Source organism: Polyodon spathula, chromosome 1, assembly GCF_017654505.1.
Source record: "Polyodon spathula isolate WHYD16114869_AA chromosome 1, ASM1765450v1, whole genome shotgun sequence".
NCBI lineage: Eukaryota > Metazoa > Chordata > Actinopteri > Acipenseriformes > Polyodontidae > Polyodon > Polyodon spathula.
Window position 1 is genome coordinate 30,140,189 of NC_054534.1, and position 17,631 is coordinate 30,157,819.

Here is a 17,631-nt window from a genome sequence, read left to right on the forward strand (position 1 = left end):
GATGCAATTACTACCTTTTGCATGGACCTCCATTCATGGGGAATATTATTTTACCTCCTGCCCCTAATCTTATGCAATAATTTAAGACTCCCACCATGCAGCCATCCAAAGTTTTTCATTTCAATCCCTTGTAATTGTAAGAAATTGAAAAATAGTTTTAATTATCTTAAATATACTGTACCCTGAATCTAAAAGGCGTATTTCTAAGCCTAAATTAACTTTACACAGAACTTTCGTAACATTTTTTAGACTGTTTTGAATCTTTCTCTTTGTCTCGATCTCTCGCTGTCACACACACACTTTGTGGTTTCTCAGAACATTGATAGGATTTCTTGCCAACATTTAGGATTACACAGTTTCTTTTGGAAGGACATTTAGTTTTACAGAACTGGAGAGGTGTGTACGACTGGTCAAATCAGAAAACTGATGGTGGCAGACGGACTTTTCCCTGTGGGGTGTCGGGCCTACTCTAGTCTGACGGGCCTATGATAGAGCTGGACTGTAATGCTTATCACCAGCCTCTTAGGGGAGTGTGCAGCTACTGTTGACACAGACACTGGAACCAACAGAGGCTGTTTGGTCATTGTTTAAAAATTAATTGGTCACATTGCATCCCATGAATTTCCTAGACTGTGTAAGTGCATTTAGCAAATTTGCTGTAACGTGGTTTGGTTTCTTCCTTTGCCTTCAGCGTCCACACTGCCAGATCTCACAGAGCAGTTCTCTCCTCCTGATGAGGCGCCGCCGATGCTTGTGAAGTTGGTTGAGGCGATTGAAAGAAAAGGTAAGACCTGTTTGTTGCTGTCGGGTTACAGGAACTACCAGCGACACTTTGTACAGTTGACATTTTTCTAATGTAGTAGGCTGCATTTTATTTGTTGTTACATCTCCACAATTGCACAAGAATGTGCATACAGTCTTGTTGCAAAGCCATGCATATATAATCCTTTTTTTTTTGTTCAGATTTATTTCACCTCATTTGTGCACATTTTGAAACATAGTTTTATGACCACTTTGTTTTTCAATACTGACAATGAATTGACGCCTATAAAACCTCATTGCTTACTAACTACAGTGTGCTGCTGCTGGTGATGACACTATTTTTGTTAAATAATAAATAAAAAAAAATCTACTTGTGCCAGTTGAATGCAAAATGTTCACAAGGCTGCGAATGCCATGTAGAGTGTCTGTTTCCATGTTTTCTGCAGCATGTATGAATGGGTTCTCACCTATCTGCTCATACTTTTTATCGCTGTCAACACTGTTTAGTTTGAAATGTTTCCCCAGCAAACTGTAACAAGACAGTCTAAATTGTTCATTCTTAGGTCTGGACTGTCCCACTCTCTATAGAAATTTTGGCTCAAGTGGTGGTGCTGATATCCAAGAGTGCTTAGAAAGTGGTGAGTATCTGCATAACACACGCGCTGTTTGTCATGATGCTGCTGTAGTACCAGATAAGTAGTCCTATCAAGAGGCACTTCTGCTTCTGCAAAAGAAATTAAAAAATTGCCATCAGGTGGCGCTGTTGGAAACAAAGAGCTTCTAATCATATCTGATGACCCCCAATGTCTGTTAAAGCACGATAAAATAAAACCGTGTTGGTTCCATCAGTTGAGAGATAGCCGATGTCTTCTCTGGACTTACTAAATTTAATAAGGGGTTTGAGAAAGGTCAAAGCTGCTGTTGTAAGAGGGGAAAAAATAAAAAATAAAAAGTAAGAAACTGTAGTTCTTGATGACCTCCACAGAGTATAGCAGTTCTTGTTTACAGACCATGTGGGTGTTTTTTTTGAGACACCAGTGGTTTCAAATAAATATATTTTGTCAAAGGGATCAAATTTTGCTGCTCTCGTGGATGACGATTTAGATGCCTCTGTAGTGCACACATCTATAGTTTTGTCAACAGTCTACATACACATGTGTTTTATAAACAGTAAAGCAGAGGTGTCATGCTGTAGGGCTGGTGTTGTGGTTGCGTGCAGTGTCTTGTTGTATGTAAAATGTCTATTGGAAGCACTATCACCTTATGCAAGTACCCTAAATATAGTACTGTCTGCATTAATTTTTAAATTTAGTTGGTAGAGATATTATCAGATGTAGGATTGGCATTGCATATAGAGTGCAATCACCTTTCTAAGTAGGTTAATTTAAACATTCACAATTGTCATCACAGTTGTGTTTTGCTATTCTTTTCCAAGTAGATAATGATGATAAATCATACTTCCAATTTTAATTTGGCTGTATAATTGTTCATTTTAGAGTGAATATGTTAAGTAGCAACCACTTACATACAAAAAAAACAAAACCCAACCTAATGGCTGGTTTATTTAATGTATTAAATTTATTACTACATCTGCCGTAATCTTTTGACATTGAGAAGGGAGTATTAATATCTTACCGCTATCTGTAACAATTCTGTTTTCTCAAAATAAACATAGGCATTATGTGTCAACATAGTAAAGGGTCCATAAAATAACAAGGGTGTTGTCAAAATACCCAGTGTTTGATCCATTGCTGGTTTGTTGTTCCTCCTAGATGCTGCTTCGGTTGATATTGATCAGTTTGACCTGCAGACATTGTCAGATGGTCTAAGGAGGTATCTTCAAGATCTGCCATATCCTGTTGTTCCAGCATCTGTTTACAGTGAAATGGTACATGTAGCACAAGGTAAGGATTCCGTGACTTCTCATGAAACAAGCCCCGTTTTATAACTGTGTGCAAAATAAACATGCAAGTCTCGAGTTTGTGGTGTTGAGCTTTTGAGGACAGACGGAATTCCATTTTACTGACACATGGATATGAAAATGTTATTAAACCAGAATACTGACACGGCTACGAAATGTTATTCTAATGTAAATGTAAATTCTTATTTCGGAAGTAGGTCTGATTTCATAGTCAAAACCACAAAAGAATAAGAACATAAGTTTACATTTGGCCCATCTTGCTCAATTGGTTGTTAATAGCTTGTTGATCCCAGAATCTCATCAAGCAGCGTCTTGAAGGATCTCAGGGTGTCAGCCTCAACATTACTAGGGAATATTCTGTTCTGCATGCCCCTTTATCTAATTTCCATTTGTGACCCCTGGTCCTTGTTTCTTTTTTCAGGTTGAAAAAGTCCCCTGGGTCAACATTGTCAATACCTTATAAAATTTTAAATGCTTGAATCGGATCGCTGCTCACTATATATCCAAGCATCTTGTTGGCCTTTTTTATAGCCTTTTTCTCTATTCAATGTAATTTGCCATGTGTCTGCCCAGTTCTGAATGCTTTTGCCACTCCTCCTATTTTTGTGTTGTCTGCGAATTTAACAAGTTTACTTGCTATACTAGATTCTAAGTCATCAATGTTGGTTTGGAATAGCAGAGGACCTATTAATGATCCCTGTGGTACTCCACTGGTTACCTAGCTCCATTTTCAGATTTCTCCTCTAATCCGTACTTTGTTTTAGACATGTCAACCTCTCCCTAATCAATGTTCGTGCATTTCCTTGAATCCCTACTGCATTCACTTTAAGAATTAATGTTTTATGCGGGACTCTCTGGTTTGTGCATATAAATTCAAAGTGTGCTTTAAGAACATACCTAGTTTGAATTGGGTTAACAGCAACTTTGTTTAAGCATTCTGTACCAAAAAAACACATTCCTATCTGGGATCCTTAATACATTTTAATCATGGAAACAATTTTTAGAAAACTCTGAATAATATTTATTCTGTATGGAATTGGAAATGTAATGTTATTTGTGAACTAATATATCCTTCAACTTTTTTCAGTTTCATGAAGTCACTGACATGTTGGTATAACTACTGAAATTCATCCTTGTAGCCAAAAAAAAAAAAAAAAACTATATGACATTGTGTGCTGGTTAAAGATCAGTGAGGCTTTTGGCATGAAAACAGACACACATGTGGTACATTATGTCCTACAAACTTTGAAACACACAGCAGTGGTTTGTAAGAACACAACTGTGGCAAATACACAGAAGCACACACATTCTTGCAAAAGGATTGGCTCTGTCTGTCACATGGCTGGAACAGGATATCTGTGTGGTTAAGCAGATCTAATCTGTGTTCAGTGTCTATGGCAACCTAATTGGCTGGAAGAGTACAGAAAACTCAGATTTAACGTTGTGGTTTAACCAAAATGTATGTTCCCACCCCCCTCCACCCCCCTTTAGCTCTTTTGGTCAACCGTACTTGCATCTGTTTTTGGACTTCAAGTCTCATTTATTTTTTCAAGTGCAAGAGAAAACTTGTGTGCAGGTTGTTGCTGCATTGATAACCGAATGGGCTTTTTATCTCTCCTGCTACAGATGTGCAAAACACTGAGAAGTGCGCCCAGTTGCTAAGGAGAATCACTCGATCACCAAACGTGCCTCTTCAGTATTGGCTTACTCTTAATTATCTGATCAAGCATTTCTGCAAAGCTTGCCAAAATACCAGCAAAAATCTACTCAGTGCAAGGGCTCTTGCTGAAATTTTCAGCCCTCTGCTTTTCAGGCATCAAGCAGCAAGGTATGTGAGATAATGCTACTCGGGTATTGTCTTTTGTTTTAAATTATATTTGACATTGCATTAATATCACTGCGCCAAACGTTTGTCATTATGGGACTAGTGTGCTTATTTTTGTTTACATTTGTTTTGTTTATAGCTGCGATTCAAATCCAGAATATCACACAAAGATAATCGAAGTCTTGGTCACCAGCGAATGGAATGAGAGTCAGACTGCCCCAGGTAAGACAAGTTGGCAAACTTTCCTTCTCACATTTTATTGCTCCTAGTGACTATGAAAATATCTTGCAGAATGTTGAGTTGTATGACTATAGTTGCTGCAATTGGTGATGTTTTCATTGGCTGATATCAGTACCTGGGGATAAGACGCCCTGAAATCACACACACATTTTGCCTGTTGTCAGTTATTGAGAAAATACCAATGGGGCTGTGTTGGAAGACCAACAGTGCTGTTCTGCTGCAGCAGAGGGCACTCTACAGTTGCATTTAGTGCAGACCTTGGTCCATTGGAGGCTGAAGCTGCTCCACTGCATTGACGGTGTTCTCCTCCTTCAGTCGTCTTAGTATACCTACTGTACTACAGGGTTCTTGTGTACGGACTGGGTGTAAGCATCTGTTGCTCTGAAGTCTGTAGCTTGAGACAGAAGTGCAAGGCAAGAGACTGTGCTGCATGACATTTGTATTGGTTACACCGCTAAATGTACTTCTACTGTAATTGGGAGTTAAAAAAAAAAAAAAAAAAAAAAAAAGTTGGCTGAAGTGTATTCGTTACTCTATTTATTTGCACATGATTCACTTTTCTCATTGCCGATATATATTTATTTTCTTGGTTCATCCTGTCGTTTTATGTTTCTGTAAGGACCAGTATATGTAAATTTAATATTTAGTAATTTTTATGTGGGGCATAGTTTGCTGTACTCAGAAATGCAATCTAGGCTCACACAAAGTCCAGACACCAACAAATTGCAAATTATGCCCGACATAAAATGACTAAATATTTCAAAAAGCAGATCTTACTTGTTCCAGTATTCTTAAGATTACTTGCTGGCTGATCTTGAACCAAGGTTTTAGTCATAAGTTCTCACAACTAGTTCCCACATTGACCTCTTCTTTTCATGAGGTTATGTTTCATAAGCACATTGTGTGCACCCTGACTTTTTACTTTTGTTGATCTTAATACAAATTAAATACTTGCATCTACTACCCAAGGTAACATTGGGTAGTCCAGGTTAGTGTTTATCTGGGTTGTGAAAACAGCCGATAGTGTTGTTATGAGCTTGGAACTACTGTAGATTAAGAGGCTGTGCACTGTCTTGATTGTTAATGTATGTGTTTGAAATATGCATGTGATTTTTATAGCTGCTGTATTTTTAGTGCTAAAAAAAAAAACAAACCTTGCATGCAGTGTTCATGCCTTAATTTCCATACCTCTCTCTGGTGCTTTGCACCGGATGCTTAGAAACCACAGTCAAACTGCAGACTTGCATATGAGAATGCAGGGCTCTGTCTGTCTAGATGAACTGCTGGTTTTGTTGGCGTTAAGCATTTTATTACCTGTCAGAGACTATTTATAGCCCCTGTTGGCAATGGCTGTACTCAGCTGTCAGTGATTCGCACCTGTAGTCTGGCCTGAGCAAGGAGCTTATTACTGGGTTAGGCACCTCTTTGAGAGGGAAAGAACATACAAGGAAAGCTTTGATTCTATTTTGTGCTGAACTAGCCAAGCTGCTTCCTGCGTGTGCGGGGCTGAGGTGATCTGTTTGACTTTCAGCTACTTTATAGATTGCCTTCTTTGCAGCCAGTTACAGTACAGCAGCTATTTTAAGGCTGCTTACAATGACCCTCACATTTGGGTTGGATGGAATCGGAAAGTTCTTTCTAGAGTGAACACTTGTCAGCTGATGACAGCTTTCATTTTAACGCACTGAATTTTACTCCCTCCCACCTCCCCCTCCCTACTGCTGCTTACCTCCCCCACCTAAAATCCCGGCTCAGCAAATATTTGAACCTGGTAAGTTAATGATTAGACCGAGATCGCTATCAATAGTTCAGGGCAGTGCAAGCCACTCGCAGTACTGACACCACATTCCTGCTTGCATTCATGAACATGGAAATGAGTCCACCTCGCAGGCTCAAGTTTATATCTTTTAACTAACTGAAGAAGCAGTTTCTGTTCTTTACTGTAGTAGCACCTGCCATCTAACGGGATTATAGAGTTTTAATTAAAAGCACTTCCTTTTTTTTTTCTCTCCCCCCTCCCCTCTTACGAAAGGCGGATACTTGTTCTACTGCAAAGCCAGGAAATTGGAGTGGATTTATTACATCTGTTGTGGAACTTTGCTTTATTTAATTCTTCTGGGATTGTGGCATTTTACAACTTTTTTTCATTGAGCAGAGAACTTTTTTTTTTTTTTAAACAAATATTTATAAAGGATTTCCGATAAACCTCAGAAATGCACAATTTAAAATGTAAGTTGCGTACAGTTTTTATTTGTCTGTTGAAAACCATTTAATTGCTGGCGACGTGACATTTTCCTTTCAAATGATTTGTGTGTGAAGTACACTGTGTACTTCTGAATGCAGTACAGGAAGCTTAAAGATTGTTTGCAAAGTTTTGTGCTGTGTAAGTAGTGTAGCATGTTGGAGCAAGTTGGACTGGTTTTTGTTACGCATTTACCTGATCGTGTCTGTGTACTGTAGCTATCTGGGGAATAAAGTTTTTGAAAACCCCTGAAGGGATTTGAAATTCTTGACCTACATTGGTATATGTCAGAGGAGGTGGAAGCTTGCATAATTACTGCATACAGTACTGGATTGAAGTTTGTTTTACCTTTTCTTTATGGGGAGATGCCTTAAACAAAAACAAATAAATGTATAAGGGTTGTTATTGGGTTTTTTTTTGGGGGGGGGGGGGGGGGGTTTGTATTAATTTTGTTAAAGTAAAATTAAGTCATAGCTATGTAACAGTTTGATTTTCTCATTTTTAAAAGTAAAAAATGTCCTGATTTCATATCCTCCAAACTTTACATTTATATACATTAACTAATGTAGATGTTTTAGGCAAGAGACATATAAAAGTACAAATCTTTTGAAAGTAATCTTAAGTGTCTGCATTCAGTGTAGAGCTATGTCCAAAAATGTTGAATCACTTAATGTTAGGATTGGGACATATGATTTAAAAAAAAAAAAAAAAAAAAAAAAAAAAAAAAAACTACACATGAACAGAATTTTAGAACTTGTATTTATCTTGGAATGAAGAAACTACAGTTATACCTGAAGCTGTAATAGTAGTACAGTATTATGTCACATTTGTCAGTTTTTCATTAAGTATATGGAAAGTTACAAAGCGGCATGTAAGTCAGTATGTTAATGTAGTAGAATTTGGCAGGTTTCATTGGATTTTATGAAGCAGAATGAGTTCATTGTAGAGGCTGGTGGGGCAAAGCTCTTGTCCAGAGCTGTCGTAAGAGGAGGGTGGGTGGGATTTGTTTCTAGCTACGAGTTGCTTGTTGGACGTTTTCAGTTTCATTAAACTGTGAGAAAGGACTTGTTCAGGGACTGATGTAACTCTGAGCAATATATCGTCATTTTATTTATTTATTGTTTTCAAAATCAAGAGTACTGTAAACTAGTCTTTTGTAGGATGCCACAGAAAGGTATGTTGGTTCAAAACTATTTTTTATTATTAAAGTACTGATTGACTGTCATTAAAATTTATGATTTTAAGCCTGATTTAGCAAAGGATTGAAAATTGCCACATGAACAGGTGAAAACAAAATCAACATCTGGGAAGTTACTGAACGTCCTCTACTTTTGACCAACTCTGAGGACACTGGATTTATTATTTATTTTTTTAGTCCCATGCAAATCATGATTTGTTTAAACTTTTTTTTTTAAATATATAAATAGTCAGCGTACCAATGAAACATCCTGTTTTTGTTTTGTTTTTTTATAAACCAAATTTGAAATAATTGGTCTTGGCCAAATTTTAAATCCAATAAAATCTGCAATAATGAAATGGGTGATATCCCACCTTTTTATACACAATCGCAAGCCACTTATTCGGCACAGTAAAGTACAGGCATTCAAGAAAAGGCCAAAGGCACTGTTATATTTATTTATAGTTGTTATTTTAGACAGCCGTTTTAAAATACTGTGGTTTATGTGTGACTGGTTACCAACTGCCCCTTGGATTTGAGTGTCTCACCGAAGGATTATGGCAGTGCTGTAATAGCTGGACTTGACCTGGCTGTCAGTTAAACCCAGAAGCCTACGTGCTGCAGCACAGCAGCTTTTGTCATCCTGCCAGAAGTGGGACGGACAAAACCGTCATGCAGTCTGAAGCAGAGAGAGAGAGATCTGTTCTGTTTTTTTGTTTTCGTAGAGCATGTCTTATTCAGTTGTTCATTTATCTATAGAAATATGTGCATATTGTATCTTTTTTCCTGCCTGCAATAGGATGCATGTTATTAGGTTAGGTATCGAGAAAGAGGCTGTGTGCTTTTACAATGACATCATTGTTTAAAGGAAATGAAAGATGCAGCAGCAGTGAAGCAGGAGTGGTCTGGTGACAATGTCCTTGTGCCATTGGCTGAGGTATGTGATGTAATGGATTACAGTGCAGCCCTTTATAGCTTTTAAAATGAATTCCAAGACACCATTACAAAGAAACAGATTATTTTCTAATAACTGGGCTTGATCGGTGATACCTCAGATACTCATGTACAACACAATTTGGAACATGGAAGATTTGGAAGTAGAATGTCCAAGGGCTGAGCTAAATTGTGAGACGGATCTCTTATTCTATATAGAAATGGATCCACCAGGTAACACTGCAGTAATATTGTACTGTAGAAGGATGCTTTTTTTTATATTGTCAAGTCTTTGTCCCTTATGACAACCGAGGCAATTGATTTGGCAGTTGCTGTATGTACCTATTATTTTTTGTTAGATGTTTTGCTTTGGGAGCATTTGTTTTATTGTTGTTATTAAACACAAATGTATTGCTAGGCTTGGATTTTAGCTCTCATCATTGTGCACTTTGCAACAAGGCTTTATGGTTGCACTTGGTTTTATGCTTGCACTTTAGTAAAGGCTGCACATATAGTATGATTTTTAAGTGCATAAATATTTGTAATGTTTGTGGTGATCACAGTAGTCTGTTTAAACTATGTTAATTTGCTTCCATATACGAAGCATGCTGCAGCAGTGCCCCTTTTGTAACAATGTAGTGCGATTACAGTAGACAAAAGAGTAGAGTGCAGATGATTTACTGGGTAATTGCCATGCATTATTTGTTTTCTAAGTATATTGCCTGTACAAGGCAGCATAATTTTGCATGTGTAAGGCAGTGTGCAATGTCATAATTAATTAAATAGAATCCTGAATAATGTATTGTATAACTGTTGCTGATTTTTCTTTTATATATACAATTTATTTGTAGAAAATTAAATCACATGACCCAATTAAAACATGTGGTTATTTATTCAGTCTGTTTTTGATTCCATATCTAGTGGCAAGGACTTTTCACATTCCATTACTGAAAAAGTGAGTCAGAAATAGAGCTGTATCTGCTTTGGCACAGAGTACCTTATCTGTGTTGCTTTGGCTGTCAGTGTAGTTTTTGGTTTTTAATCAGACCTTGCTATTTAGGACAAATTATTCTACAGAATTTAAGAGAAACACTTTGAAATGTTGTATGTATATTTATTTATTTTTTTGTCTGGGGGGGGGTGGTGGCAGATGTATTTCTTAAGAGTGATTTCTAGCCACATTGTGTTCCCGGAGAGTTGAGAGACCCCCTCGTCCTTTTTCAGTGAAACACATTTATTCTGACTGGCTGCTTTTATTACACACAGCCGCTCCACTGCTGTAAAGCAGTAACATTCTTTTAAACCTGATTTTAAATCAAGTGGAAAGAGATTGGGGGGCTGGAGGGGGAGGGATACCGTGAAATTCCCCTGCAGATGTTTTATTTCATCTAATCGAAGATGTCTTTCTTGTCAGACAAATTTGGAGGGCGTTCAAAAATTAAAACTTTATACCACAACAAAGACTGCTGGTTCTAGATCTACCCCTTTTAAAAGAACAGTGGATTTACGTCCTCCACTAAAGGGTGTTTGGTTGATGCGCGGTTGTATTGGCACTTTTTTGTTAGTGGTCTGTATTTTGATTTAAAATTGTACTAAATTTGAATCAATTTTCTTTTGTTAACAGCTTTGCCTCCAAAACCGCCGAAGCCTGCCCCTGTTGCAAACAACGGTATGAATAACAACATGTCTCTGCAAGACGCTGAATGGTACTGGGGAGATATATCAAGGTACACTAAGTCAACTCAGAATTGCCATTTTGTTGCTCCGTACTTGAAGTTCTGGTTTAAAATGAAACAAGAGCTACAAGCCACATCTGCTGATGCCAGTATCTGGTAGACTGCTTGAGCACTGTCCAAAATTTGGGAAACATTCCAGAGACAAAAAAAAAAGAGGGGGAGGAAGAGCTCTATTTGGCAGCCTTGTGAAAGTTATTCAAAACAATTTTTACAGTATTTAAAATGTTCTTGCCAGAGTCCTGCGATTCTGTATGCAAGGAGCCAAATAAAAGGCATTCTTGAATTGCAAGGGAATTGTTCCCAGAGTCAAGGTTGCCAGTAATTAATCATTTCTCTCGTGCCTATTAAGGTAAAGGCAGGTTAAAACAAGGAAACGGGTCATGGACTTGGCACTGTGTTTTGTTTAAAGTTTGAGACATTCAAGTACAGAGTTATTTTTCAATATACTGAATGTCTGTAGGACATTAATTATGAGATTAAAATTGTATGTGATTCATAAATCTGCAGTAAACATGGCTTTAAAGTAATACAGAGGTGATGAGTTTTCAACAAGTACTTATCTGAACTGTCTGCTTAAGAAAATAAATAATACAATAGTAATGCTGATACCATATTGTCCTGCTGAAACTAGAAGTAGGCATCAGGAGCAGCCATAGCAATGTGTGTTAAAGTAGACCTCTCTGTATAGTGTTGAATAGGTGTACCTGTCTGTGCATTCAACATCACGGCTCTATTACAGGGAGGAGGTCAATGAAAAACTACGGGATACAGCAGATGGTACTTTTTTGGTTCGAGATGCCTCCACAAAAATGCATGGAGACTACACCCTTACGTTAAGGTAACCTTTTTTTTTTGCTATTAACACAAACTTGAGGGGAAAAAATAACATACCATACCATGGTGAAAGTATAGTCCCATTTCTTATACTCTCTTCATTTACAGGAAAGGGGGAAACAACAAGCTTATTAAGATCTTTCACCGAGATGGAAAGTACGGTTTCTCCGATCCACTTACCTTCAGCTCTGTGGTTGAGCTCATAAACCATTACCGCCACGAGTCTCTGGCTCAGTACAACCCCAAGCTAGATGTCAAGCTGCTGTATCCCGTATCAAAGCACCAGCAGGTAAGGAGCAAAGTGTCACATTGGATAAAAACAACTCATTTAAGATCTGCTGTAAATATAAAAAAAAAAAAATACCTGATCAAAGTTGATATTCTAAATATTATTAGATATGTACTATAGTCTTAATTCTTTTCTGTCGACTTTTTATAACAGACTTGTTTACGTCTTTAAGTTATTCAGTTAAATGGTAAATGCTAGAGATTACACAACAAACACCTGTTTCTTTTTGTTTTGTTTTTTTAGGATCAGGTTGTAAAAGAAGACAACATTGAGGCAGTCGGAAAGAAGCTCCATGAATATCACCTCCTGTACCAAGAAAAGAACAAAGAATACGACCGACTGTATGAAGAATACACAAGAACATCACAAGTAAGTTAGTGGGCTCATTTGCTAAAAGAATATGCATGACTAATAGCATGTGTGATACAAGTGGCTGTTGAACATATGTCTGTGTAATTTGTGTTCTGGCTTTTTTTAATGTGTTTTTTTGGTTTTGTTTTTTTAATAAAGGAAATTCAAATGAAAAGGACTGCTATTGAAGCCTTCAATGAGACTATCAAAATATTTGAAGAGCAGTGCCAAACTCAGGAACGTTATAGCAAGGAATACATCGAGAAATTCAGGAGGGAGGGGAATGACAAAGAAATTCAGAGGTGTGTTGAAAATATCATGATGAATATCGGACAATGCAGGTGTCCATGTGCATACATAGAAGGGAAGGACGTGTGTAGTTACTTTTATCAACTTCTATACGCTTACACACAGCAAGCTATCTATAAGAGTAAAGTTATAGATGTCAGGTGAGATTGGTTGGTCTCGAATCACAGACAGGTGTTTATTTTTTTGATAATTGTTAAAGCCAAGTAAAATGTGAGGCAGAAACATGTATAGATTATACAAATTGTAACCATACTCTTCTGCCTGTGTCTTTCAGGATCATGGTGAACTATGAGAAGCTGAAGTCCAGAATCAGTGAAATCGTAGACAGCAAGCGCAGGCTGGAGGAGGACTTGAAGAAGCAAGCAGCCGATTACAGAGAGATTGACAAACGCATGAACAGCATCAAACCAGACCTTATCCAGCTGAGAAAGACAAGAGACCAATACTTGATGTATGTCTACCAATGTTTTAAAATCCCCATTGGTCACTTAATAGTTTTTTTTTTTTTTAAATCTTGGTTTTTAATTGTTTGCTTTTCTGTTTCAGGTGGTTGACTCAGAAAGGTGTCCGGCAAAAGAAGCTGAATGAATGGCTTGACATTAAAAACGAGAACACAGAAGAGTAAGTTTTCAAGCATTTCTTTTAAAGTTTTTTTTTTTTTTTTTAAATTTTTTTAATCAAAACTGCATAACAAAAATGTGTGTGTGTGTGTGTATATATATATATATATATAATATATATATATATATATATATATATATATATATATATATATATATATATATATATATATATATATATATATAAACACTTGTGACTTAACTTAACCTATCTTTTTTTCTCCCTTTAAACATAGCCAATACTCAATGACAGAAGATGATGAAGATTTGCCTCATCATGATGAGCGCTTGTGGAGGCTGGGAAACCTCAACAGAACCCAGGCCGAGGCTTTGCTGAGGGGAAAGCGGAACGGAACATTCCTTGTCCGGGACAGCAGCAAGCCAGGCTGCTATGCCTGCAGCGTTGTGTACGTGTTTTGTATTTGTATAAAATCTTAAAATAGGCTGCTAGTAATTAAAAAGAACTTGGCTGTTGTTTCTTGTCTAGCCATCCTAGTCTAGGTTTGTATTCCAAAAAACTTTCATCTTAATCGCTTAACAAGAATAGCTGTATAGGGTAGTAATACATAGTAAAGTTTTTAATAATAATAATCTGTTCCTTTTCTTTTGTAGTGTGGACGACGAGGTAAAGCATTGTGTTATCAACAAAACACCAACAGGATATGGGTTTGCAGAGCCATACAACTTGTACAGCTCGCTGAAAGAACTGGTGCTACATTACCAGCACACATCACTTGTACAGCACAATGACTCTTTGAATGTCACGCTATCATACCCAGTGTATTCACAGCAGAGGCGATGAAGGCAACGTGGACAGTACTTGGGACTCGAAACAGAAAGACTGGCGGCCTCTTGAAAAGGAATGCCGAGTCTGGCTTTGGAATTAAGAATGCCCGGCTGCGCTTTTGCTGGGCTGACTGGCGCATTCAATACAATTCAGTAGGAGGGAAAGAAAGAAAGAGAGAGAGAGACACTGAGCTGTGAATGTAGTTTTCTTTTTCTAGTGCTTGTAAAGAAGCACAAGCTAACTGAGGACTGCTAAACTATCTCCTAATCTGGGGAGGACATAGAAGACTTTTCTTAATGGTGCTTGTTTACATTCTATTCAAAGCTTTACCATCTGGAATGTAAAAACGCTGAAACCTTAGGGTGCAACTTTTTGTACAGTTTTTTTTTTTTTTTTTGTGAGTGTTTGTGTGTAGCACCTGAGCACTCCTTTCAGAATTGGGGGTTGCTGTGTTCATTTGGTCCATACACTATAGTGTTCATTATAAATCATTGGATCAGATGATAATGTAGCAAGATGGCACTTTTTCAACAACCTGAAATCTCTCTCGAAAGGACTTTCCTACGAATGTGTTGCTGCAGAGGAGAAATGAATTGAAAGATCTTGGCGCTTTTTTTAAGCCTGGTTTCTGAACTTTGGAGAATAAAAGAGAATCAGGACTTAATAAAACAGCTAATGTAAGATATGACACTTCTGTTGTATATATTTAAAGGAGGACTTGAATGAAAACTAAATGATGAAACTTACAATACCAAACTTTGAATTCAGTTATTTTTTTGTTGTTTTAATTCTAATCATTTCTGCTATGCAATGCTTTTTTTTTTTTTTTTTTTTTTTTTTCCTAAAGCTGAATTTATATTTTAAATGTACCAATAATATAAGCTTGTTTTTATTGCTTGAACAGTGTCATAATGTCAATGTCCAGGAGGGTATTTAAAAGAAGAAAAAAAAAAAAATGCCAACCATTGTAATTTGGCTTCTCACTATTCATTTCCTTTATTTGCAGTTAATTATTGGAGCAGTTTTGCAGAGTTATAAGAAGTGTGTTTTTAATATTTCAAACATGTTTTGTTGGGCAGAGCCTGATGAGCATTTGAAAGCTGCTTTAGTCAATAAAATAGAAAACTTTTTCCATGAGCCACCCATGTTACATATCTGTGATTTATTTCTTAAAGTAGAACACGTTTTGTACAAATATGGAAAACCCAAGATACAGCAGAATATTTAATTGGTTAGATTTTTTTGGCTGTTTTTTTAAAAGCAGCCTGGTACAGTAAATGCATTGGATTTAAGAAATCACGTACTGCATCATCTGAAGCGTCTGAACTGAAGCCTATACAAGGTTCAAGCTCTTATTTTGAAATGCAGCAAAATGTAAATACTCAGTTAGGAAATTAGTGTTGCTTTCTCGTTTCTAATTAACATAGTATTTTTTTTTTTTTCTGTATCAGAAAACCCTTAATAGCTGTGTTATACATGGACGAAACTGTCCATGTTATTAGCCCTGAGTTTTGTTGCTGAATTCTTTGCTATGCCAGTAAATGATAGTACTGTTACTCGGGTTATAAGAAAATACAAATTCATTAAAAATGCAGGCAACTGAAAATGTTTTGCTATTGCACCCATTTAAATCTGGCAAATGTATCATTTCACTCAATATTTCACTTTTCTTGGTTGCTGAAAACACGAGCGCATTTTACACATTTCAGCTGTTCTGGTCTACCTTTAATACTTTGCACTGTCGGGGCTATATTTTCCCCCATGCTTTTCTCTCTTATTAACAAAACTCATGAGGCCACATTTTTTTGGCACAGTAAGTTTTCAATATTGTATTTTATTAAAGATTCTGAACCTCACTCCATTACTCCTCATCGTAAATCATTAGCTTTTAATAATGGTATTCTGAATAGACTTGTTGCTAGTTAAATTCACCTTTAGGAAAACAGTAAGTTTGACTTTCTGGGGTTTTTTAATCATTTACCCTAATTCGTTATTGGAACCCCTGCGATCTATACACCACGCTTTTTTTTCACTCCCAGAGTATATTAGTGTCTGTCTGAAGCGGCCTGGATCTGGGGGTATGACATGCATTATATAAAAAGATGCTTTGTATGGAGCGCTATCTTGCATGTAGCTATGCAAAAGTTTAATATTGCTATAGTGTTTTGATGATTTGTCTCTTATTCTCATGTATTTTAAACCAAGATCAGGATCTGATCTCTGTATTTACCTACATGTGTGTTTCACAATTCTTGCAAACTTTATTTACTTGCTTTCCAACAGCTATGTTTAAACAGAGGGGAATGAACAGTAGGCAGTCTTGCACAATGTAACGACGACACTGTAATTATAGACACACATCTGCACTTTGTCACACCCTCACAGGATTGTAGTTGAAGATTTACACAACCTTACATTTCTGGCCTGGATGCAGTGCCTTGGCCTAAGGGAACACAGTGCAGACTGCTCTTGTATTATCTATGGTGTGCTTTTTGCTCTTGCAAAAAATGACACGGTACTTGCAGCAATGTCACTGCGATAAAGAAACGAAATGTATTTCAAGGTTCTCCTTCTTAATTCTATATTTCTGTTGGACTGCATTTGTAATTTGGAGAGGTTAGGTTTTGAATACCCCAAACGGCAGTACAATAACTTAATTATGCATACCTGCACAGCAAGTATAAATGGGGGGGGGGGGGGGGGGATTAGAGTAAAACACTAAATGATCTTAATCCATCTCCATGCAAATTTTACAAAAAACTAAGTGTGCCAAAATATTTACCTGTTAAGGTGTTTTTTCAATTTTACCATTACAAAAAACACACCTCCCGACCCAATAAATACTGCAGTATTTTAGTGTTGTGCCTGTCTGGAGTGTAAAACACTGCACTTCTGGAATGCCCCATCTGTACATTCAGTAGAAAGTATTAAAGGTACCAAGTCCATTCTGTATTTTGACATGCAAATGAAACTGCAATGTTATGTGTGCTTCTGTCTGCAGCTTTTAAAGTCAAGTGTAGCATTTTGTAACTGCTGTAGTATAAATTTGTTTATACTGTTCAATTCTTGAAAATGAAATTAGAGGTACTACTGTGGTGGCCAATATAAAAAGGTTATAGGTGCCATTCTTCTTTAATGTTCCTGCTCATTTGGGAAAGTTTCCTTATCCTTTTTGTTCAGCGTTTACAGGACTATGATAGAATAAATGTACACAAATCTGGGAGACTAGACATGAGAAAAAACATTTACTCTTTACTGACTCATTTTGTTCTGCATGGAGATTTCATTATGAAAACTAAAACGATGTAACTTTAGAAATCTGAGTTTGTGGTGTGTGTGTGTTTTTTTATTTTTTTTTGGTGTTTTTTTTTTTTTTTTTTTTTAACTGAGTGAGTTTGCAAAAAATGGTGATTAAGATAAAATGCCTTGTGAAAAAAACATGTCACACCTAAAGAACAAATAGCTTTCTTGACAAAACCAAGAGTGGTGCAATTCCATCAGGTTTTGCATGTGGCATTTGTGAAGTTTCAGGAAGTGTTTGTCACCATGAGACTGCATTTAGTTGCCCAAGATGCTGCTATTGTGTTTTGTTAGTTTTTGGTTCC

At 36.9% G+C, this 17,631-nt stretch overlaps 1 protein-coding gene across 7 annotated transcripts in view; it reads left to right on the forward strand.

Moving 5' to 3' along the window:
* The window catches only part of LOC121317026 (phosphatidylinositol 3-kinase regulatory subunit alpha), a 42,465-nt gene extending 25,193 nt beyond the window's left edge, over positions 1-17,272 (forward strand). For 3 of the 7 annotated variants that reach the window (XM_041252569.1, XM_041252578.1, XM_041252586.1), the window contains 14 exons: positions 692-784; positions 1,326-1,400; positions 2,535-2,666; positions 4,310-4,511; positions 4,648-4,730; positions 10,725-10,827; positions 11,576-11,674; positions 11,779-11,959; positions 12,203-12,328; positions 12,470-12,612; positions 12,894-13,070; positions 13,166-13,240; positions 13,476-13,646; positions 13,852-17,272. In XM_041252569.1, the coding sequence (XP_041108503.1) occupies positions 692-784; positions 1,326-1,400; positions 2,535-2,666; positions 4,310-4,511; positions 4,648-4,730; positions 10,725-10,827; positions 11,576-11,674; positions 11,779-11,959; positions 12,203-12,328; positions 12,470-12,612; positions 12,894-13,070; positions 13,166-13,240; positions 13,476-13,646; positions 13,852-14,041 (1,850 nt within the window). In that variant the 3' untranslated portion in view covers positions 14,042-17,272. Of the gene's footprint in view, positions 1-691; positions 785-1,325; positions 1,401-2,534; positions 2,667-4,309; positions 4,512-4,647; positions 4,731-6,200; positions 6,978-8,019; positions 8,165-8,917; positions 9,105-9,137; positions 9,335-10,724; positions 10,828-11,575; positions 11,675-11,778; positions 11,960-12,202; positions 12,329-12,469; positions 12,613-12,893; positions 13,071-13,165; positions 13,241-13,475; positions 13,647-13,851 lie in introns of those variants that run through there. The other 4 variants (XM_041252606.1, XM_041252614.1, XM_041252624.1 and 1 more) reach the window with 4 other exon arrangements.
* The last annotated feature ends 359 nt before the right edge of the window (positions 17,273-17,631 follow it).